General features: G+C 47.1%; 1 protein-coding gene across 5 annotated transcripts in view; it reads right to left on the bottom strand.

The window, feature by feature from the left end:
- Nucleotides 1–25408, bottom strand: part of DDC (dopa decarboxylase) — a 92854-nt gene that overhangs the window by 27619 nt on the left and 39827 nt on the right. For all 5 annotated transcript variants that reach the window (XM_043462514.1, XM_043462518.1, XM_043462517.1 and 2 more), the window contains 3 exons: nt 19005–19071; nt 12387–12481; nt 7452–7519 (listed from right to left, as the gene is read on the bottom strand). In XM_043462514.1, the coding sequence (XP_043318449.1) occupies nt 7452–7519; nt 12387–12481; nt 19005–19071 (230 nt within the window). The remainder of the gene's footprint in view (nt 1–7451; nt 7520–12386; nt 12482–19004; nt 19072–25408) is intronic.

Raw genomic sequence — 25408 nt, 5'->3', positions numbered from 1 at the left:
GACCTGTAGATGCCTTGACAGTTTGGTGGCACTTGCTGTTAGAAGAATCTGAATGTTTCTGTGGTATAAACTGTACCTACTGACACATTTTCCTTAGGGCTATGAGATGTTTCAGATTTCCTACTATTCTGATAACAGGTTTTTTGTAGTTGTTGCATGCGCACATTGCAGGCAATTCGGGCATGCTGTTGCTCACAGTGCTCCCTATTGTTTAAAACCCTGCTGTGTCTTTGGTGTGTCCTTCTTGTGTTTCCAGCACGGCTGACTGTGCCCTCTCCTCTATCCTGGCCCCTCTTTCTGCAGATCACCTATTTTATGAGGCAGGTCGAGGACCAGCACTTGGCTGTCGGCCTCGGCTCCTGCTGCCTCATTTCCTGTTTCATGAGCGCCTCTTCACCTTCAGTACTTCCCTCCCTCCAGTTTGGGGGTGTTTACTCTGCTGCTGTCTTCTGCTTCCTTTGGGCTCTCATTCATTACTTCTTGGCTCTTGTCTTTTCTGTTTAAGTCTGTTCTCCAAGCCCTGCTTCACTGTGGGCCACGAGTTCTGTCGCATCTTCATATTCATGCAGGTCTTGGGATTTCCAATGGCCTGTTTCCCTTTGTCCATTGGCCCGTGGCTCCAATGGTCTGTGGGGGTCTGCTCTTCAAAATGTTTAGGTACCAGCTTCTCTTTTCCTTGTGAAGTTTCATGATGCTATCATGAGGAAGATTTTCTTTAAACAAACAAATGGGTGTGTGCATGCGTGTGTGCAGACACGCACACTCACACACACACATGAACAGAAACACCCTTTATAGGTATCAAAGTCATCTTCTGCTTCCTTGGACGGGCCTGATGGTGAGGAAGACCTGTCCCTGCCACCAGACACAGTCCTGAGGGAGGACCCTGAGGAGAAGGGACAGGGCTCCTGTTTTATGCTGAAAATATGGCTTCTTACATTTTTTAAAAAAATCTACACCACCTTCTGTGTAGGGCTCCCTGAATGCGGGCTCATGTTAGCTCTTCATGCCAATAATGCTATCAAGGATCCGAGATGCCAAAAGCACCAAGACCACGATGCAAAGAAACCAAGGAGATTCATGGAAAACTGTGCTGTCCTGCTCAGCTTCTAGAATCACACTTCCCATAACCAGAGTGATTAAAAATCCTCCCAAGTAACTGAACGTTTAAAAAATCCACTATGACAGGAGTAAGCAAAAGCTATAAAACTAAGAAAATTGATTTTATTTGGAAAAAAAATCAAGCTTATTTTTAAAGGCAGAGTAAAACATGCCCTTGGTGGAATTTGAGACTTTCTTTGGAGAAAATCTGCTTTTAAGGGACATTAAGGTCAGAGCACAGTGGTTCATATTTACATAGAAAAGATTCAAAATACCCAAATGAACAATAAAAAGCTTATGAACGGAATAATGAAATCATTATAAAACATATTTCCTATGCTTGTAATGAGGGCAAGTTTAGAAACTTCAATTATCTTGTCCATTTCAATATTTAGAAAATCCAACAAGTTTGCCTTAAATTACAGACTAACCGTTGGTAAAATTTCATTAAACCAAAAAGAGATGCTTCTGATTTTGAGGAATACAAAAAAGCCAGAGAAACTTAAAAAAATTCATTTATATTTTATGTGTTGTGTTAGCAAAATCTTTAAACGTATCTATAAAAAAAAAAATTCAAGGGCTTCACTGGTGGCTCAGCAGTGAAGAATCCTTCTGCCAGTGCAGGAGGCTTGGGTTCAGTCCCTGGGTCAAGAAGATCCCCTGGAGGAGGATATGGCAACCCACTCCAGTATTCTTGCCTGGAGAACCCCATGGACAGAGGAGGCTGGCGGGCTACAGTCCATGGGGTCACAAAGAGTCAGATATGACTCAGAAGCCAAACAACAACATAAAATCTGTACAACTTAAGGCTGTGTGTTTGCTCATTTTCATCTCTGAGGTGTTGAAGGATACTTGGCCTTTCCGGAAACCAAGTTCCCACGAGCATCCTTATTGTCTGTGTCCTACTGTGTCAGGACAGCTCATTTTTACTGCAATACCTCTTAGAATAGCAAAATAGATTCACATGATTCCCTGGATATACAGCACAGGGCAAATAGCCTCTGAATAGACTCTTAGAGCCGCTCCCTGTCACCAGGCTGCAAGACGTGCTCACATCCTCTGCAAACACTCAGGGTCCCCAGTTCGGGACCTGCCAGTGGATTTGCCGCTCAGGTGGGGGAAGGGGAAGCTGCCCTGAAACAGGAGAGAGATGCTGTGGTCCATCTGCTCTCCTTTACCTCTAGGCTGTACCTACCGGGGCTAAAATCCAGAACTGTTTCCAGAATACAGAGAGAAAGTGGAGTCAGAGTCAGCTTGAACAAAAGTGGGCATAGAATCTAGGCTCTATTTTGAGTCTTTCACCCCAAAAATGCTCTTTTCCATACCCAATTGGAACAATTCCAATGTATTCACTGTGTATCCTTTTGTGTGTGTTCGTAAATTGTGTATTGTTTTGCGTGCCTGTAATCAGTTGCATCCTGGGAGATACATAATTCTGTCTCTGACTCTTTTTACTCAGATATAGTTTTTAAAACTTTACCCCTATTGTATCAAACATGTGGCTCTAGCATGGATGGTTATCTGCCATTAGTGATCCCATGCATGCCTCAGAACCCCAGTACCCTCAACTAAGAAACCAGGATAATTCCTGTGCCAATAAGGCTGCAATAGGATTAGATGAGCTGACATATGAAAAAGAAAAGGGCACCTAATAGCAGATAATATCTTGAATATAAAATTTGTACTCAAGCATCTTTATTGCCATAAAGGAAAGAATTGGACACCCCTGGACGAGGGTTTAGGTATGCCCCCTCTGCTGCCAGTGAGGGCAGGGGAATTCTCCCCAGACAGCCCAAGAACTTAGGTTTATATGTCATTTTTTGATAGACACATCATTTTGATAGGGCACATCATTTCTTCAAGCTAGAAGTTTCTGGAAAGCATCACTTGTGCATGCATGCTCCGGAAGCCTGGTGCCCCTAGGAGCACAGGGCCAGGCTGTGTGTGGGGCCACTGGATTGTGCCAGGTGGGAAGGATACCCCAGCAATGGAGACCCATGGAAATGACTCTTTAAAGGCTCTCAGTAATTGATGAAACTTTGAAAAGTTGCAAGTATATGGAAAAACACCAACTTTGAAATGTAAACAGCTTATTTTAAACAAATTCAAAATCCATGTGGCCCACAGAAACCATCTGCAGTACCTGTGACCTATTCTGAGTTCTCTGTTGTGCACAGGCCTGTCTCGGGGCCTTTGCACTGGCTACCTCTCCCCCTGGCCCTCAGGACGCTCACTGCCTGGACCCTCCTCACGTGCCCTCTTTCAGATACCACGTCACCAAACATAGACAGGCATGGAGAATAGACCATATGAAAACCCAGGGAGAAGATGGCCATCTGTACACCGAGGAGAGAGGTCTCAGAGGGAACCAGCCCTTCTCACACCTTGACCTTGGACTTCCAGCCTCCAGAATTAGATTTCTATTGTTTAAACTGCCCAGTGTATGATTCTTTGTTATGGCAGATCTAGAAAGACAATGTAAGCACAGGGCCAAAAATAGTAGATGTTAGTAATTACTATGTGAAAACACAAATCCTTCCAAATCAAACTCCATCAATCAATGTTCATATTATCATTATGATATCGTGGGATGAACCCCTGTGTTTAGGAGAGACCTGATTCTCCCGGATGGATGAAATCACCTCAAAACCCTTAACGATCATTCTGTTCAGGTCCCTACCAACTCAGGAGAGAGGAGGCATATCCTCTATTATAATCTAAATCTTTACTCATTTGTTTATTTAGCCTTTCAAACTAGCTGATAGGAAGCTCCTTAAGTATTGATCCCCACCCTTCAAATTCCCCATTTCCGAAGGATAACTAACTGCCCTTCTCTGTGGCAACTTATCAAATACTGTGGACTTCTCCTGTGGCTTGTGGCTCATGTTCAGGTTTCTCCTGCAGATTCCTGACCCTCAACTCTGCCTTCCCTTCTCTAACTGACTGAGCCTCCTCCCCTTTGCCAATGCCCCTCTGTGGGCTGGTGTCTGAACCGGACACAGGAGGAACCCTTCGGAGACACAGTTACTCCCAGCCCCAGGCTCTGACTGCATCTTCACCCAGCGTCCATGGCAGCCTCGGCCATCACACCAGGCTCCGAGAGAAGCCCCTGATGAAGCACGTCTTCTCTTATCCTTAACTCACTCCCTGGCTTTCTGGACACAGGAGTGCAATGCTGCTTTCCTGGTATTCACCCTTATCCCTTCTCAACATCCGGGTCATACATGAGTGGTCCCTGACAGATCACGTCTCAACATCCGGGTCACACATCAGTGGGCCCTGACAGCTGCAGTCTCTGCATCTGGAAGAGGGGGCCGCGATGTCAGTGTCCCCCTTGCAGGGCGACCTGCAGGGCCAGTGACTTCGGCTAATTAGTGTGTTGATGGAGCTGCATCTCCCAGGACTCACTGAGCATCCATTTCTGACATTATTTTACCCAGGAAATGAGTAAAACACCACGGCTTATCACGAGACCATCTGGAGTCATCTCATTCCTTCCTCCATCAGCCATCAGCTGATCTGGCCCGGCTGATTTTGTGGCTTTTCTCAGTCAAAGGGCTTGCTGGCCACTGAAGACCCCTTAGCTGCTAGTTAACCTGCTCTGAGGCCAGCCCTTCTCCCAGAACAGAGGCCTTTGGGATACACATGGGAACTCACATTGACTCCATGCCAGTTGGGTACTCTGGAGCCACAATCCATCCACCAACTCCTTCAGATAGCATCTATGTGTGTGTGTGTGTTAGTGACTCAGTAGTATCCGACCCCATGGACTGTAGCACACCAGGCTCCTCTGTCCATGGAATTCTCTAGACAAGAATACTGGAGTTGGCCATTTTTACCTAGGGGTGTGATTGCTGGTTTGATTGCTCTCTCCCCTTTTGACACTCCCTTTTCTCCCCCAGGTCACATCTATCTCCTGCCTCCCTCTTCTCTTCTCTACTTGACCCTGTGAATCTCTCTGGGTGCTCAATTCCAGAAAAGTAAATGACCCAATCAAAAAATGGGCCAAAGAACTAAACAGACATTTCTCCAAAGAAGACATACAGATGGCTAACAAACACATGAAAAGATGCTCAACATCACTCATTATCAGAGAAGTGCAAATCAAAACCACAATGAGGTGCCATCTCATGCTGGTCAGAATGGCTGCTATCAAAAAGACTATAAACAATAAATGTTGGAGAAGGTGCAGAAAAAAGGGAACCCTCTTACACTGTTGGTGGGAATGCAAACTAGTGCAGCCACTATGGAGAACAGTGTGGAGATTCCTTAGAAAACTGGAAATAGAACTGCCATAAGACCCAGAAATCCCACTGCTGGGCATACACACTGAGGAAACCAGAACTGAAAGAGACACATGTACCCCAAAGTTCATTGCAGCACTGTTACAATAGCTAGGACATGGAAGCCACCTAGATATCTATCGGCAGACAAATGGATAAGAAAGCTGTGGTACATATACACAATGGAATATTACTCAGCTATTAAAAAGAATGCATTTGAATCAGTTCTAATGAGGTAGATGAAACTGGAACCTATTATACAGAGTGAAGTAAGTCAGAAAGAAAAACACCAATACAGTATATTAATGCATCTATATGGAATTTAGAAAAATGGTAATGATGACACTATATGTGAGATAGCAAAAGAGACACAGATGTAAATAACAGACTTTTGAACTCTGTAGGAGAAGGCAAGGGTGGGATGATTTGAGACAATAGCATTTAAACATGTATATTATCATATGTGAAACAGATTGCCAGTCCAGATTCGATGCATGAGACAGGGTGCTCAGGGCTGGTGCACTGGGATGACCCAGAGGGATGGGATGGGGAGGGAGGTTGGAGGGGGGTTCAGGAGGGGGACATATGTACATCCATAGCTGATTCTTGTCAACGTATGGCAAAAATCATTACAATATTGTAAAGTAATTAGCCTCCAATTAAAATTAATTAATTAATTAAAAAAATACTGGAGTCAGTAGCCATTCTCTTCTCCAGGGGATCTTCCTGACCCAGGGATCGAACCCAGGTCTGCTGCATTGCAGGCAGATTCTTTACTGTCTGAGCCACCAGGGAAGCCCCTGGACAGTGTCTGCACCTGATCAAATACCCCAGCAGAAAAGAATTCCATCTCAACCCAATTTAGAGTTAGAGAAAGGGGAGTTTTGACATGCTATACAAACTATCCTCAAAGTGTTCTCCTTTAGGTAAAATAGTCAAACATAACCACAAGAATACTAACATTCATAAAAGATATAGCTTTTCTAAGTTCTTATTAGCATTTCTGACAAACTTTAGCCCAAATACAAATGGGTTTTAAAATCATGTATCAGAGTTTGGGGCTAAGACTGACAAAGAAGGAAATTTGATTTAAACAGACCTAAAAGTGGCTCAGTGGTAAAGAATTTGCCTGCCAGTGCAGGAGAGGCAGTTTCAATTCCCAGACTGGGAAGATCCCATGGAGAAGGAAAAGGCAACGCACTCCAGTATTCTTGCCTTAGAAATCCCATGAACAGAGGAGCCTGGCGGGCTACAGTCCATGGGCTTGCAAAGAGTTAGACCTGACTTAGTGACTAAACAATGAAAAGCCCTGAGTGCAGCTTATCTTTAGAAAGGTAAGTTAAGGTGAGCTTGGGGAACTGACTTCCGTTGCTTTCCTCAGCTTTTTAAGGTGGAAATCCGTTCCTTTAATTATGCAATAAACAATTTTGCACAAAATTCATGCAAAACTACTGGATCTAAGGATTCATTAACCAACTTCTTACTCTAATAAACTAAGAAGCACTACTTTCTAGTGATCCCATTCTACTCCGGTCTTCATAATTTCTTTAAACATCATCAGTGCAGTGAAATGTCATCCCCTTTCATTTCTGAATTCTTTTTTCTTGCTCTAAATATAACCAATGTGCTGACGGTATGGCTATTAGGAATTTCCAGGGAACGTCTTAGAAAATAGAACTCCTTTTCTTTTTGCTTAGCAAATGCTTTTAAGCATTTAGACTTAGATTTATTAAACATTTAAGAATAAAAACATAGAAGCAAATGAATTACAAATATGTACTAAGGTTAATTTGTATTGTTTTGTTGTCGTTGTTGTTGTTAATACTAGGTAAATTAGATCGGATATTTTCTCTGTTAAACTTCTCTTGTGCCAATATGTTCTAGATGACAGCATACGACAGGGTAAGATTTAGCAAGAACTCTACCCACTGAAGAAATGCAGGCAGGTAGTGTTTTATATGCTTCCCCAGCAATGTCACTTCACCTGCCAGGTTTCTTTCATATACACTTGTCTAAGAAGCAGGGTAATTGCAGGGTAAGTGACGTCTAATGAACAGGGAGACTTACCACATGGCAGAGCAGTCAAAATTCACCAAGAGCCACTTGTGGGGATTAAAGTTAAACGAGTCTGCAAACTGCCACGGAATAAAAACAACAAAAAGAAAACACTTCAGTCATTAATGCTTAGCTAAAAACAAGACCTCATGCATAGTAATTAACAGTTTGTATTCTCAGATAAAAGTCGTCTGACCAGTCAGACAAAATGGGAATCAGGTGAAACTGTGGGTCTGGGGCTCGTGGGCACTTGGGCAACTATCCCACCTACCTGAGCCCATTTCATTCATTTCAAATCCTGCCTCACGAAACATGAAGCTAATGTGTCTGATTCTGGGCTGAGGCACACAGGGAGGAAACGAGCTTCGGAGCCAGAGGATCTGGGCTGGCACCTGGGCATCACTGCTTCCCCATGTGCCTGGCTGGGAGTCCCGCTTCGTGGGAGAGTCATGAGGCAACAGCCGTGGACGCCTCAGCGCAGGTCCTGAGGGTGATGCAGAAGCCGTCTGGTGCAAATCCCATAACCGCTCTGTGGTTGTAGGGCTGGCCACACAGATGGGGAGCCATGTGATGGAAAAAGCCGCTATGATCTCGAGCAGCTCTGGTTAAGTCCAGAGAACTGGTAAGAGAGCAGCCATTGGGTGGGGCTTGTAAAACGACGTCACAGGCAGCCCTGAACCAGGCTCCCCTCATAGAGGGGAGGGGAGGGACTCGCTGAGCTGGTAGGGATGTGCCTTGGGGGCACCCTGCAGGGGGCACCCACAGAACCAGAGTGAGACTGTGGTCCACTGGGCATAAAAGGTACCAGGTTGTTGGCTGAAAAAAAAGCACAACCTAAAAGCTGAGAGTTATGCTTTATATTAACAGACTTTTCCAGGACTTCAAGCCCAGAAGACAGCATCTAAGGTCACTCCAAGGGACTGCCCTGAAGAGGGAAGGGGGAAGCCAAGCTACATAGGGGTTTTTGCAACAAATATCAGGTAGTTGGAACATCAGAAGATTACTGTCAATTAAAGAAAACCAAGGGCTTCCCTCGTGGTTTAGTGGTAAAGAATCTGCCTGTAATGCAGGAGCCGCAGGAGATGAGGGTTTGATCCCTGGGTCAGGAAGGTCCCCTGGAAGAGGGCATGGCAACCCACTCCAGTATTCTTGCCTGGAGAATCCCATGGACAGAGGAACCTGACAGGCTACAGTCTATAGGGTCGCAAAGAGTCGGACACGACTGAAGTGACTTATCACACAGGCCAAGGAAACCACATGTGTCGTTAAGGAATTTAGGGCTTTTCTTTGTGTGGAAAGATGCATGAGTCTGGGCTCATTGAAATCATTACCTTGATGGGAATCTCAGCTACCTGGGGCCGGTGTGCTGGGCATTCCTATCCTGAGTCCCCACAGGGCTCACTTTCAGGGGCGGCTGCGAAGTGATGTCTGGATGGCTGCAACACCCTTTATTTCTGAAGTGGCAGCAGCACTTTTCTATGGGAATTTATGTGAGGGATTGGAATTAGATACTATCTAAGGCCTTCCTAAAATATATGCAAAAATAAATGTGTTAATCCTAACTTGGTGTAGGGCTATCACATTTGGATCAAGGGATGCATTTCGGGGACCTTGGATAATATAAAACATGCAGAATTTCAAAAGCATAGTCCAAGACCGACCCTGACAAAGGTCATGGGGCGTTTCTATCATCCATGAGGATGCCCACCCCCAAGAAGCAACACAAACACTTTATAGTTCAGTGGGCTCTCCTGCTCTGACACTGGTGAATCCCAATTCGTTTTTGAGGAAAGTCATAGTTCCACTTTTCCACATAAAATGAGATGTTATTCATAATTTATGTCGTGCGCTTTCAATTTTCCATAGTCCAAAGTCAGATAAAATTTATCCACACTTCACACTACTAGACTATTTGACAATCAGAATTTTAATTCACAGGTGCTACGGCAGAAAATTGGACTGACTCAGCTGAGAAAATACTTTATGCATGTTTCCCAAACTTTATGAACTAGCAAAGTTCTCAGAGTATACGTACCATGATCAACAATGGGAAATGAAAATATCATAACTAATATACAGCAATCAGGATCAGCCCATTTTTCATTGAATTGGATGGTTCTTTTGCCAATATGGATGTAATAGAGCAACAACTGTTCTTGTTTATCTAAATATTTTCTTCTTCGTTCTAAAGACACTATCCACAGTCATTATACTCAAAACAGTGAGAGGGTCTCTGGACACCAGTGGTAACAACTGCCAAGAACTGGCTCTAGGGTCACTCGTCAAGTTCAAGCGTCAACCTGTTTTCAAGTAGGACAAATGAGATTTCAGCCACCGAGACTGACTCGGGCAGTCTGTGTTTCCGCTGACTTGTCAGAGCACGTGCCCCTGGCTTGTCCTCTGGCTGAGTGACAGGACCTGAGTCCACCTGAGGCCATGTGCCTGCATCTATATTGGAGCGGGCTGATGACTGCGGCCGGGCGAGACCCCAGTTGGGAGGAATCTCCTAGGGGGGAGCTTCAGAGTCTCCTGAGGCTTTGGGACGCCTCTCCTCCATCCTGACGAGTGAGGAGCAGGAGGAGGCAGGAGAACAGGAGGGGCCAGGAGGGGCCGGAGGGCAGACACTGGATCTGCAGATGGCCACCTCACCCCTCCACCCACTCCAGGGCGCAGATTCATCTCCCTCCAGGTTCCAGGAAAAAGCAAAGTTGAGAAAGAGGCAGGAAATGACAGCGAGTTTCATTTGTTGATAATGAGAAACAAAAGGTGAAAGAAGGGCTTTGTTTGCTAGGAATTTTATTAGTTCCCTCCTGGGGGCTGATCTCTTTAAACTGCTCTTTCATTACCCACAGGGATGTCTCTTCCTGCTGATGGAGAGGAAGGCGCTTATCACCAGGGCCGGGCCGGTTAGACAGGATATTACAGTCCCTTATCTGCCAGCTGAGTGGCCAGCCCTCCCAGCCCAGGGACCGTAGGAGGTTGGATGGCATTACTCATTGCTGGGTATGAAATCCTATCTGATACTGATAGGAACTCAGTGCAGAGAGATGGGTGGAGGGCTGCCCCACCACTGTGGTGGTCTGACAGACACCACCTCAGGAAAGTGAAACTTTGAGTTGTTGGTTCCTGGGGAAGAGAAGAGTGTAGTGGGAACAGATCATGAAATTCTACACTAGACACTCAGAAAAGACCAGGCCTTGGGAAGGGCGCATACATCCTGATGGATGCTTTGCCCTTGGTCTCTTGAGGCCCCAGGGGAGGGAGACATTCCCAGTGATATGATCATTACACATAGGACCCCAACAAAAGGTATTTACATGGTGGAGAGACTTTGTCTTCATTTCCCAGCACCAAACACCCACCCAACTATCAGCCATGAACTACAGGAGTCAGTGTGAGCACCCTGTTACCAGAATTTCTCAAGTACTTTCACCCCTTCCCAAGATTTCCAGAGGCCTCCATGTACCCCCGAGGATTGATCTGAGCCCTTGCACACATTCAGAGATCAATAAGTAATTACTGAATGAATGAGTGAGTGAATGGATGGATGTGATGGAGGCATAAACCAGAATGCATCTTCATTCATTAGTGACAAAAGGATTACTTATTTCAAAGATGAGAATTTTGTATTATATACCACTGATACCTACTTTTCTAGTATTATGGCGTTATAAGAATTCAAATCACTCATTAGAAAATTGATTGGCAGCAGACAACAGATCAGAGAGAGGCTTGGAGGGACAGTCTCTCCAGGTTGTAGTGGGAAATGAGAATAACATGTACTGTGTGCACAGCTTGCTGTGTGTGGGTGCTGCTTCTCAGCTCTTTAAATATGATTAACGCTTCTGATTTTTATAATAACCCCTCAAAGGAGGCTTGATTATGAAATCCACTTTGTGAGGTGTGGAGAGGTTACTAGCCTGCCCAAGGGGACGTGGTTGGTCTTGACGCAAAGCCAGGAGGCAAACCAGCTGTTCCAGCCCAAGACAACACCCTTGATTCCTGCACCACTGAGGCCACGGTCTCAAGAAACCCCTGTCTCTGAGCATGAAGTCGTTACTGACAGCCTGCTGCTCTGGGCCCTTCGCTGCATGTACATCTGAGACCCTGGCAAGAAGGAGCCTCCTGCCCTGGGAGCTGCTGACAGTGAAAACCTGCTTGGGTCTGAAATAATTTATCAGGATCTGTCCCTAAGATAATCTCCGTGTGTTAAGTCTGCACCCTGGAGAAGCAGACCATCAGCCAACCATTTTGATTGCTGTTTCTCAAAAGAATCAGATGTTTTAGGAGGCATTACAGGCCATATATTCCAAATTCCGAGCATGCATGGGACATTTAAATGTACTGATGGCTGCTCGCTCTATCTCTATGAACGTGAACATCATGCTCAGTTGCATGATCAGAACACAACTGTGACATTGACTTAGACTGAATGGAATGGTGGGCTGGTTTTTAAAAACTACCCATTGATCTGAAATGCATTAAGATTTTATTTTCTTCCTAAATATTTCCCCATCATCTTATCAACTAAAAATCTACCCTATCATGACAGCTCTGCCCAGGATCTGTAGACTGAGAAATAGTATAAACATCAGGTGTGTCTTCTTTGAGAAGACAGGTTTTGGAACCAGGGAGGTTCTCACCCCCTGTCACAGGGAGGTGTAACTTCTAATCAGCACAGAAATGGGTATGGAAATCACTTGCTGAAATGAACCACAGTAGTGAAAAATAAAAGTATCACATCCTTATGAAGACAAATCACTGATGACAGTGTGCCTTTTAAAAATGATTTCCTGCCCATTGAGCTCACGCAGAGCACTGAGTATGTTTAACTGATTCACTTTGCTATACAGCAGAATCTAACACAACAGTGTAAAGCAACTACCCCCCAATAAAAATATTAATAAGTAAATAAATAAAAGTGATCTTGCTGAAGAGCACACTCACCTCCACGCCGTTCAGAAGATGCCGGAACTCAGGGCAGATGAAGGCACTGCCCGCATAGGCGGCGTCCACATGCAGCCACAAGCCCTCCTCGTGACCTGAAGCCCAGAAACAACCTGTGAGTCCTGGAGGGTGTCCCCGCGCCAGAGTCAAGCACCTGTCCCATCCCGGCATCTTTTGAACATGGTCTGTCAATAGTGTTTGTTGGTCTGAGGCCTGCATCCCTGACAGGTGGTGATGCTGAGGCCACAGCCCTTCACTGTTGCTGGCCTGACAGCGCCAGGCACGGGGACCAGTACGCAGCACACGCATGGAGGCGAGGGGAGCACCCGGACTTTCGGAGTTGACCCTCAGGCCCGGCAGAGCTCCATGAGACCAGCATTCCCCACCCTCATCCCGCTGTCCACATCCACTCCAGGTGTGCACTCTGCTCTGCTCTCCCCGCCTCACTCACTGCGAACTTTCTTTCCAATTCTCTGGGCTCTGAAGCCCTTCCCACAAGCATCTCTTGAGGTTGGGACCACCCACAGTCCCCACTGGTCTCTCTGCCCCCCTCCATCCCCACAGGAAGTTCAGGCACCTATTTTATGCTTCCTGAATCTTCTCAGCTCCTTTCATGAGTGTGAATCTTGGGTTCCAGCCACAAGAGAAGGGCCTCACAGGACAGGAACCTTCTAGCATTGAGCTGGGGGAGAGTCCTGTCTGAATGTGCTCCCTCGATTCGGGTGCATCTGGGTTCAGATCCCTCCCCCAGGTGCCAGCAGCCGTGTGGCCTTACTGCCATGCTGCATGCTCGCTCTGCTCTCAGCAAATGGAGATAAAACAGCACTCAGACCCCGAGGGATAAACCAGATGGCACTCATACTGTACTCATCACGACAGTAGGACAGACCCGGCGAGGAATGACGTGATCACTGTGATTATTCCCAGCCTCAGCACTGGGGGCGTCCCATAGCTGTGAAACACGCAAGCAGGAGAGGTGGTGGGTCTAGATCAAGGGGTGGGCTCCTTCCCTTATGGGGGCAGATGCTGCCCCAGGAGACCTGGATCAGGGCAGCCTCGCAGGGGCTGGTCAGGACCTGCCAATGCATCCGTGCAGGTGAATAGATTCACAGTTCACTTTTGCCTGCGTGATGCTGGTTCATCACACACAAATGCTATGAGGAGTGAGGAGCACTTCTGAATTCTGCTGATAAAAGATGGAAGAGACATTTCAAAGCCATGATTCAGTTTGATCTTCAGGATGGAAGGAACGAAAGCCCTCAGTTGGATTAAGCTCAAATGTGTCCTGGGACAATGGTAATTAACACAGGGTCACACTGGGTGAGGCCTAAAATGCCTCACACAGACCAGCCTGCCCCTGGGTGCCCCAGAGCCCCCCATAATGTGGCTGTGTGCCGGAAAGGGCACGAAGCCTTAGGAGAAATGGGGTCATGAAAGGACACAAGGGCCAGCACCGCTGCAGAACGCTGTCATCGGTCGTTGCTAAAGCTCAGCTCTACTGAGGGAGGGAGAAGCTTCAGACACGCATAAAGGATGGACACAAAATCTCAGGGCAAGCTTGGGTCCTCCGTGGGGCCACAGAGGCCGCTGTCAGAGAACTGCATTTTCTGTTAGAGGCACTTGGGTAGAGTCTGACAGATGCCAGGGTCTGTGTCCAGCTCAGGCAGACAAGGTAGGAAGGAATACAGCCACGAGGGCGGGAGGAGGGGGATGGAGTTTGGGGGCCCCTCAGCCCTCACCCCGCGGGAAAGATGCTTGTCGCACAGTGAAACCACAGCCCCTTCCCTTAGCTGGGCCTCGCCTGGGAAGACAGAGGAGAGGAGATCTGACCTCAGACCCCAAGGAGGGGGCTGGAATGATGCCACCCCCAGGGCTATGTCACTCCAGAGGATACAGGGGATCTCGGAGGGAGCAGTGGGTGGGGAAAGGCAGAGGGGCCTCCGGTGGGAAGGGGGTCCCCAGAAAGACGGCTGCAGAGAGAACTAGCTTCACCCCAAGGAGCTCTGGCCTTTGCCCTTGACTCTGGGGAGGGGACGGCCGTGTCTGCTAGGACTCATCCCCCAGACAGTGTAACAGCAGGGCTTAAAATGGGGGCTTTGGGTCATTTCATATCAGTTCTGAGTCCTGGAGGACTGGGAACTACAAGTATTCACTGGATCTCCCGGAGGGGCCAGGAAATGTAGGCAGCCTCCCGCCAGCCTGTGAGAGCCCAGGGACACACCCTGACTGGTTGTGACATGTATTGCAGTTTTGCAAAATGTTACCATCAGAACAAACTGGGAAAAGTACACAGAGGTTGTCTATTGTGTGGCTCTGTTGTTCATTTGCTAAATCAAGTCTGATTCTTTGCAACCCCATGGACTGTAGCACACCAGGCTTCCCTGTCCATCACCAACTCCTGGAGTTTACTCAAACTCATGTCCATCGAGTCAGTGATGCCATCCAGCCATCTCATCCTCTGTCGTCCCCTTCTCCACTTGCCTTCAATCTTTCCCAGCATCAGGGTCTTTTCCAACAAGTTGACTTTTTGCATCAGGTGGCCAAAGTATTGGAGCTTCAACTTCAGCAACAGTCCTTCTAATGGATACTCAGGGTTGATTTCCTTTAGGATTGACTGGTTTGATCTCCTCGTTGTCCAAGGAACTCTCAAGAGTCTTCTCGAGCACCACAGTTTGAAAGCATCAATTCTTCAGCACTCAGCCTTTTTTATGGTCCAGCTCTCACATCTATAGATGACTACTGGTAAAACCACAGCTTTGGCTAGATGGACCTTTGTTGGCAAAGTGATGTCTCTGCTTTTTAATATGTTGTCTAGGTTTATCATAGCTTTCCCTCCAAGGAGCAAGAGTCTTTTAAATTTCATGGCTGCAGTCACTGTCCACAGGGATTTTGGAGCCCAAGAAAATAAAATCTGTCACTGTTTCTACTTTATCCCTTTCTCTACGTGATGAAGTGATTGAACCAGATGCATGTGGCTCTATCATTATCTCAATAAACATTTCAATTGAAAAAGGAAAAGACTAAACATAAACTCCTGCAGAAGGAACTTCCAGATACCCTTGCTGAGTGGATTCCCAGTGGGGTTCTCCTCTCTCCACGAGGAAAGGAAGAGCCAAGGTTACAATGGCCACATCCTGAGTCTTACATGTGATTGACTGACAGCACAACCTGCCTCCTAGCCTCTTCAAGTACTGAGGATATCTGTAGGAGTCAGGGGTCCTGGAGACCCCATGGCTGGAACACAGGAGTTGCACGCCCCAGGACCAGGCCCACCCAGCACCCAGATGAGGCTGCCTGGACAGGGAGCTTTCTGCTCCGGCCACAAGGGAGGAGGCAGCCTCTGTCCCTCTAGAGCCCCCACTGCCTGCATGTTTCCTTCCAAGGCTTCCATGGCCCCACGGACAGAAGCAGCAGACCTCTGGAAGTGTCTGCTGCATCCTCACCAGCCATTCCATCTTGCCTACCCTGGATCCCCTCCCCGCCCCCCTTACCGGGGACCTCCGTGTCAGCTTCCCACCTTCATACCTTCTGCCTGTCTGCCTTCAACTCTCTGCTTTCTGTTTCTTATCCTTTTCTCAATAAAATCTACCAGGAATTCCCACTGATCACTCCAAGATGACCAACTGAAACAGTCTCACTGGCAAATTGTTTCAAAAGAAACTGAATAGAAAGGGTCTTTCCTGGGACTTCCCTGGTGATCCAGTGCCTAAGACTCTGCGCTCCCAATGTAGGGACTATCCCTGGTCAGGGAACCAGATCCCACATGCTGTAAATAGAGAGTTCACATGGGACTTCCCTGACCATCCAGTGGTTCAGAATCCACCTGCCAATGCAGGGAACATGGATTCAACCCCTGGTCCAGGAAGATCCCACATGCTGTGGAACAACTAAGCCCGGCGGCCACAACTACTGAGACCCAAGGCCCCTGGAGCCTGCACTCTGCAATGAGAGAAGCCCCCGCCAGGAGAAGCACGCACCCAGCAATTGAAGAGAGGCCCTGCTGGCCACGGCTGGAGCAAATCCGTGCACAGCAGTGAAGAACCAGCACAGCCCCAGAGAAAGAATCAAGTTTAAAAAAGAGTCTGTATGCTGAGACCAAAGATCCCACATGCCTCAACGAGGACTGAAGATCCCATGTGATATAACTAAGACTTGGAGCAGCCAAATGCATACATGAATAAATAAATATTGTTTTTTAAAAAAGCACCTTTCCTAAAGCAGCAGTTGGGAGAAAACCCGATTCTGATAAGCCTCTTGGTCAATACTGGCCAAGATGACTAATCTGAATTATTTTAATGGTTTCCTGTGATTGCACTATAGTACAAGGTTGACCTGGCCTTGTCCAAAGTTGAAGAATGCTAAATATTTGGTGACAAGCAAGAAAACGACACTCAGAGGAGGGCAAGCAGGTAAAAGGTGCTCATTCAACTGTGAAGACACCACCCATGGTTAATAAGAGCCTTGCCAATCATAAATAGAATCGTCCAAATTGCCCTCATGGATAAGCTTGGGCAGTGAGTGGAGGGTAGTGGTGCTCACTGGATCCCTCGGCCCCCTGGGAACAGCCTCTACATTTGGCACCAAAAGCTCCTCAATGATCCAGCTCTTCCCACAGTCCCCAGCCCCAGGACAGGAGAGCAGCCGGTGCTGGGGGGCAGGGTCCTGTGGGCTGTGCCCCGTGGGGCTCTCAGCCCTCTAATCTGATAGCCATGGACTGCCATCAGCTGGCCAGGGGCCCGGACGTCCAGTTCCCAGCCTGACATCTGAATCCAGTGGCCCAGCGCCTTGGCCCAGGATCAGGGTGTGCAGCTCGTGAAGCCACGCCTATGGCCACAGCCAGCTTGTCCCTCCTCCCTGGCCCCCAACCCCGGCCTTGCGCCTCTGACTCCAGCCAGCGGCGGGGACAGACATCTGCCATGGTCACGGCTGGGGAGCTGGCGCCTGTGGGGACAGGCAGGAACGCCCGCGGCCACCTGGTGGGCCAGCCAACAGCTCCACATCTCCTGGATCCCGAGGGCTCCTCCCACCCTCCTGCCTCGCACCCTCTCTGTGTGTTAACTCAGTCACTCAGAATCCCATCAGTTCACAATGACAAGTGCTTCTGACTGCACTTTGCAGACGGGCGCAGAGCTCAGAACGGAAGCCACAGGGCTGGGCTGCAGCACAGCTGCTGTGATTGTGGCCGGCCCGACGCATGCCATCCAGCCATCACTCATGGTGGGGGGAGATGGTCCACTCCTGCATCCCCCGAGTGTGGTCCACAGGTGGACCCAGGTGAGGAGAGCTGAGAAACCCCTGGAGTTCCACAAATGGGCAGTGAGCCAGGCCCCGCAGCCGGCTGGATGCCTGGCACAAACCACAGCGTGGCCAGGAAACATCTAGGCCCTCCAGCTGGCTCCTGCCACCTGCCTCCGCCAGCCCTGGGCAGCGGCTCTGCCTGCAGCTAAGGAGCTGGTTCTCCTGCCCCGAGGACAGAGAGGATGCTCATAAGCCAGGCCCCTGCCTGAGGAGAGGCCTTCCAGCAAGAGAAAGCCCTGCTGTGTTCCTAGAGCCTCAGGTCCAAGCCATTTATTCCCAGCTCACCCTTGAATTCTTTGAATTCTGCTTAAGAAAACCTCAATGCTCCACTGAGGGAGGAGGGAAGTTAAGTGAACTGTTAGCCCCTCAGTCACATCCGATTCTTTGTGACCCAATGGACTGTAGCCTGCCAGGCTCCTCTGTCCACGGGATTCTCCAGGCAAGAATACTGGCGTGGGTTGCCATGCCCTTCTCCAGGGAGGCTCCCAGTAAACACACAAAGCTCACTTTCTTCTTGGGAGGAATCCAGTTTTTTTTTTGTTTGTTTGTTTTTTTAATTGATTTGCTTAATTGTTTTAATTTGCTCACCTATATTCAGGAATTCCAAGAAGGCAAAAAAAAAAAAAAAACAAACCATAAAAGATGCTGGAAGACTTACTCCAAGGACAGGAAACTCTCCTGCCATCCCACACACAACCCTCTGAGAATCTGCAAAGTTGGTTCTCTTCAATGGGACAACACAGCCTTTGCAATCTGATATCACTATTGTATTTCACTTACTAACACTGTGTTGGTACAGCTAAGGTTAACTGTTGTCCAATTAGCCCAAGTTCTGAGTTTTTGGAGTTCACTGTAAACGTGAGAAGAGTCTGGCAGGCTATCCCACAGTAAGTTTCATAATGTTAACATTATATTATAATATGGTGTGTTACTATATAATTATATTACATTTATATAATATATTATCAATCAGTCGGTTCAGTCACTCAGTCGTGTCCGACTCTTTGCATCCCCACGGACTGCAGCATGCCAGGCTTCCTAGTCTATCACCAACTCCCAGAACTTGCTCAAACTCATGTCCATCGAGTCGGTGATGCCATCCAACTATCTCATCCTCTGTTGTCCCCTTCTCCTTCTGCCCTCAATCTTTCCCAGCATCAGGGTCTTTTCCTATCAGTCAGTTATATATTATTATATTATTATATAGTGGTGTAATATAATATTAAGTTAATATTATGAAGGAGAGCCCAAAGAGACAGTTCACTAAAGTCTTTGGATATCAGGAAAATTTTTCCAAACAAAATTTAATGAGATACTTACAAATGGGCCCCACTTCTAAGAGGTTGTCAAAGGAGCAGCAGGATGTGGTCCCCAGTGTAGCCACCACCTGGAGGGTAAGAAGCAAATGTCCTTTGTTCAGTCCTATGTCATAGTCCCTGCTGTAACCTCCACACACACAGCCACACCCCCAGGCCCAGCCCTGGAAATCCATGAAGCTCTTGAGACCAGGGTCTGCATCTTATTTGTTCATGTTGCTAGGAACTCACACTTTGCTGGCACAGATTGGGTGCTGAAACATTCACTGCATGCAAACACCCTCCAAACGATCAAAAAGCATCTGATGTTTTCAAAACCAAAGAGCCTAATTGATCTATGGTGGCGGATGCTGTCTAAATAATGAAATTTCTCTTTCCATGTGACAAGACTGACATTTCATTCAATCTGTGTGGCTTTTATGGAGCCTCCAGCAATTATCTGTGCCCCGAGAATAGAGACGGAAGGATCAGAAAAACAAAGCCTGTAAACTTGAGAAGCGTTTACAGGAGGCCTCCCTGGTTGCATTTCACCTACGCCCACCTGTGTTTGATCTGAAAACCAAACGTGTTTCAGAGTCAAAGCGGTCTGACCAGGGAGGTGTGGGGGTCTGCCCGGGGATGGCTCAGTGGACATAGTCAGGGAAGGCCAACAGTGTGGGAGGCTATGACCGCTGCACGGGTAGCTTGTGATACCCACAGGGAGAGGGGATGCCGTGCCGTGCAGGGCCACACAGGGAAGCACCAGTGTTGAGCAGGAGGTGGAGGAAGGGCTGGGGAGAGGGGAAAGGGGGGGCACGAACTCCAGGTTCCAGCAGAAAGGAACAGGCGAGGCAGGCTTAATACTGACAAGCGTGAGTTATTTCAGATCACTGCAATGGGCTGTGGGCACAAGAGCTACTCTGGTTTTCTGGCCCCTGGCTCTGGGGGACCAGGGCGGGAGCACAGTGGCCTGGAGTGTGAGAGCCCTGCAGGGCGTGTGGCCAGGTCTGTGGGCTCTGAGAGTGCCGGCGTGCCTAGGAAAGGGGCACTTTCCTTTCAGGTGCCCAGGAGCTGGCTAGACCGCCAGGGTCAGCAAGCTTCCTGAGACATCCAGTTACCAGCCGCCAGAATGAAAAGGCAAGATGGATACACAGAGGTCGAAGCCAAGCAGGTGGGACACTGAGGCCAGATGGAGGCCCAGCTCTGCCTCCTGCGGACGCCTGCTGGGTGTTTGCTTCCTCATTTACAACACAAATGCGCTGGACCAGGATATGGCCAGAGCCTAAGGTCAGAGAGTGCAGACCTTGCAGCTTTGCCCTTTCCCACGGCTTCTCAGACCCTGTCCTCCCACCTATGTGCCCACCCCTCACACCCGCCCCCCTCGCCCCCGTCCAAGCACCAGCCATTCTCCAGGCCTGCTTAATCCTGACCAGAAGAGTCACTGGGTGGGAATCTGAGTCAGTGAGCCATTTTCCTCTGGAGTTTGCAATTCCTTCCAAAAATATAACTGAATATCAAAACACTTTGTCTAAGGGTCCTGGTTTGGTAGGTAGAACATGAAACCTATAAAATGCTTTGTCTATATCATAAAGCTTTTGTAGCTTTAAAAAAAAAAAAAACCCACAGGATGATTCAACCATCTTAATATCACTTGCAAATTATTTTCTCAAGTCTCTTAGGAACGACACATCTGACATCCAGGAATTCCTTTCATTTCATCTCATTTTCCTCAGTTAAATCCTAATGGAAAGAAATGCCATACCATCTGCTTTTAAAAATGCAACCTGAATATCCGCTTGTTAAAATTATTTTCTATTAATGTGTATATGACAGTGAGTCTAGAATAATGTCACCAAATATTGGTACTGTTTGACTCTTATGATGGGATTTGGTTAATATTACACCTTTTATTCTGAGATTTTTATATTAGTATTTATATTTTCACTCTGCCGTGGAGCATTTTGTAAAATCAACAAAACACTGCCCAGTCCTGGGAGTGGCCCTCAGCTGAGACCATGTCTCAGCCAGGTCTGGGAGCTTTGCAGACATTATATTCAGTAGTCAGGACCCTCCTGATTTGGATGTCTTCAGGACCCCCTATTTTACTGTTAGCTTAAGAGAGACACTCAGCGTGGGGTCTGAGGACAAACAGGCAGGACCAGACCGGGAAGAGAGTCCAGGTATTCTTAACTCCGGTTCTGCCATTAAAGAACCCAGCACACTGGGCCATGCCTGAGGCCCTTCCAACCAACCCCATCCCTGGGCAGCTCCCTCCACAGCATGTGGGCAACATGGGGTGCAGGCTCCTAGGAGGATGTGCCAGGCTGGGGGATGGCAGGGCCCGTGTGTTCCGTGTTTTGAGGGCTGTGAGGCAGCTTGTCCTCATTCTCAGAAGCTGCTTTAACCCCAGCACCTGCTCTGCTCCAGGCTCTGATTACGCGGCTCAGCTCAGAGATGCTAACCTGATTTCAGCTGCTCTGCAGAGACCTAATCACATTTGTAAAGGGGGAGGCGGGCTGGGTGCCCCACCTCTGAGAGCCTGGAGCTGTCCTGCTACCCCACGCTGCCCGCCCCTCCTCATCGGCCAGTCTCACCACTGCCCGCAGGCTCTGCCCTCTGCCTTGGGCCTGATCATATCAGGTCAGGAAAGCAAACCACCCAGAGGAAGAAAGAGAAATGTATCACAAGACCCGGCGAATTCGTGGAGGGCTCCCAGGTCAGATCTGCCCAATCTGCCCCCTACTTTCCATAGCAGGTCACACTTTGAAGGGGCTATAGCCCCTCTGTGAACCATGAAGGAGGTGGGCAGGGCTCGTGGGCTCCAGGGGGCTGGCTTGCTTAGGAAAGGCTCACGTGCCTTTCAGATCTCCAGGACTGGCTAGACCTCCAGGGTCAGCAAGCTCCCTGAGACATCCAGGCATCAGGGTCTCCATCTCAGGATCGAGCACAGAGCCACACATGTGAAGGATGATAACCACCAGGCATTCATTTCAATGGGAACCAGCAAACATGTCAAAGCTCAAGCAACACTCCTGCCTGGTCCAGGCAGCCTCTCCTTCCAGCTTCATGGGCCCTTGGCTGCCCCTTTACGACAACGGCCAGCTGCATCTTCTCATGCATCCAGTGATCCTCCGCATCTCTGTGCCTTTGCAGTATTGTTTTCTTCCACAAGACAGGCTCATGATGCATGTCCTCAAGGACAGGGGGGCTTATACGTTAACTCTCAGCAAAGACTTCACTGACACCCCCCTACTGAGCTCATCACACCCTCTACCCCTCGTCCATGTGCATATGTGTACGTTAGCCGCTTCAGTCGTGTCCAAGTCTTTGCAACTCCACGGACTGTAACCCTTCAGGCTCCTCTGTCCATGCAGTTCTCTAGGCAAGCGTACTGGAGTGGGTCGCCATTCCTTTCTCCATGGGATCTTCCTGAATCAGGGATCAAACCAGGGGTCTCCTGCATTGCAGATAGATTCCTTACCATCTGAGCCCCCAGGGAAGCACTGTCCACATGCATAGTCCTCACCAAATGGCACAAAGATCGGTGGACATGTCTATCTGCCACCAGGAGCATTGCAAGAGGAAAGGGACCACGCCTACCCACAGATCCGCGGGGCTGGCAGAGGGAAGGCTCTAAGGAAGCAGGCATTTCATACAGGTCAGACTATGAGCTCTGATGAGCTGTGAATCCCTCTGCTCCAAATCACTGGACCTCTAATGCAGATTACACTGCACCCTGGTGCAGACTGTTCCCTTAATATCTCCACTCCAGCCAGTAGGATGGTTGAGGGCTCTCCTTGATCTCAGTCCCACAGGCCCAGTATGTCATGGGTGTTCATTTGTTAAACAAGTGAGTGACTTAGTGAATTAGCGTGGAATTGTCACTTATTCCATCATGATGGGCTTTGAAGTGCGATGAGTCTGAGCATCTGGCACTTGCTCCGAAGTCTGTGAACTTGTCACCTTTTGCTTGAGAGCCCACCATGAGGATAGTGAAATGTAATTGATGGAGGTGTAGATGCCTCTTAAATGATGCATATAAAATGCCCCAACAGAGGTCTTGGCCACCCTGAAGAGCACATGCTGCTGCTGCTGCTAAGTCGCTTCAGTCGTGTCCGACCCTGTGCGACCCCATAGACGGCAGCCCACCAGGCTCCTCTGTCCATGGGAGTTTCCAGGCAAGAGTACTGGAGTGGGGTGCCACTGCCTTCTCCAGAAGAGCACATAGATGATGCTTATTTCAAAGTCTTCATCAACACAAAGACATAGAGTAGCAGCCAAAATGAAACACTGCCCTGCTCTGAATTTCCACCACCACATTATGGGGGTATAAACAAGAACGTTGCCTGCCGCATCAGGAAGCAAACAAGGTTGTGGCCACCAAGTCATCAGCCACTGCCGCTGCCCCAGACGTGCACCCCGAGTGGATTCAGGATGGAGAAAAGCCAGATACTGACCCTGGATGGTTAAGGTATATATCAAAGGAGTGATTTCCAAGAACCCAGACTCTGGCTTTTTCCCATATATAGAACAGTGCTAAATTCAAAACCAGATGTTTAAAGTACAATTAGCATCAATTCTACACAATCTCTTCCAGAAAATAGCAGAGGAAGGAACTGCTTCTCAAGTCTTTTTATAAAGTCAGTATTACCCTAACATCAAAACAAGACTATAAAAAGGGAAAACTACAAACCAATATTACTCATGCATATAGAAGCAAAAGTCCTTAAATGTTAGTAATTAGAATCTAGCAATAGGAATTATATTATGAACAAATGAGATTACTTCAGGAATGCAAGGCTGGTTTAATATTTGAAATCCACTGTAATCCACCTTGTTAACAGGCTTAATAAAACCACTCAACCCATCAATCAGTGTATAAAAATAATTTGACAAAATTCAACACTAATTCATGATAAAAATTCTCAGAACTTCAGGAATAGAGAAAACTTTCTCAATTTGATAATGAACATCTACAAAGTCTAAAGATAACATCATACTTAATGGTGAAAAACTCATTCATTCCACTTTACCATTGGAAACCAGATAAGAATGCCTACCTTCATCACTGCCAAACAAATAGTACTTGAAATTCTATCCAGTGCAAAAAGGCATGAAAAATAAATAAAAGGCAAACAGGTCAGAAGGGAAGAAATACAGTTGTACCTGTTTGCATATGACCTGGTTATCTAGACAGAAAAACCCACAAAATTCATTTTTTAAAAACCCTCCTAGAACTAACAAGTGAGTTCAGCAGCATTACAGGATATAAGATCAGCATAAAAATTAACTGTATTTCTGTAAGCTACAATAAACACATGGACACCTAGATTAAACATACAACACCATTTATAACTGTTCAAAAAAAGAATTATATAGGTATAAATCTAGCAAAGCAAGTATAGGCTTATATGATGAAAGAAATTAAAGAAGATTTAAATAAACAGAGAGACATATCATGTTTATGGCTTGACAACACAGTAAAGATTTTAATTAACATATAGGGCAAAGGGAAATTTTCAAATTATTTTTAACTCGATGAAAATGAAAATACAACTTACCAAAATGTGTGAAATGCAGTGAAAATAATTAGTTTGGGGGAACAAATGATAATAGTTTAGGGGAAACTCTATAGCATTAAATGAATACATACAATAGAAAAAGAAAATTTTAAATCCGGAATGTAAGCTTCCACCTTAGGAGACTAGAAAACAAAGAGAAAATTAAATCCAAAGGGCCTAAAAGAAAATAAATAATAAAAATTAGAGTAGACCTTAATGAAATTAGAAACAGGAAATCAATAGTGAGAATCAACAAACCCAAATGCTGGTACTTTGACAAGATCGATAAAATTGATAAACATCTAACTAGGTTAACTAAGAAAAAAGAGAGGACACAAATTTCTAATATTAGAAATAAAAGGACCATCATTTCTGACCCCCTGGGTGGTAAAAAGATAATATTTAAATAATATTATGAATAACTCTATGCCCACAAATTTGAAAACCTGAAAGAAATGGATCAACTCTTTGAAAGACATAATTTTAGAAAAACTCACATAAAGAAAAATAGATGCTTTCAACAGGTCTGTGCCACAGCTTGAATGTTTATGTGCCCCTAACATCTGCAAAACCACTGAAATCCAAGTGGTTGGTATTAAGAGGCAGGGCCTTTGGGAGATCGTGAGGATGAGGCCCTTGAGAATGGGATTAGTGCTTCTATAAAAGGGCCCCACAGAGCTCCTGAGCCCCTTCCTCCATATGAGGACATGGCAAGAAGTCAGCCGTCTGCACCCAGGAGAAGACCCTGAGGAGCACCCACACTGGCACCCTGATCTCAGACTTCCCGCCTCCAGAACTGGGGGAAATAAAGTTTTGTTGTTCATAAGACACCTGGTCTGTGGCATTTTATTGTAGCAACCAGAACAGA

This window comes from Cervus canadensis, chromosome 3 (assembly GCF_019320065.1).
Source record: "Cervus canadensis isolate Bull #8, Minnesota chromosome 3, ASM1932006v1, whole genome shotgun sequence".
In the NCBI taxonomy this organism is placed as follows: domain Eukaryota; kingdom Metazoa; phylum Chordata; class Mammalia; order Artiodactyla; family Cervidae; genus Cervus; species Cervus canadensis.
This window is presented reverse-complemented; position numbering and strand designations above follow the sequence as displayed.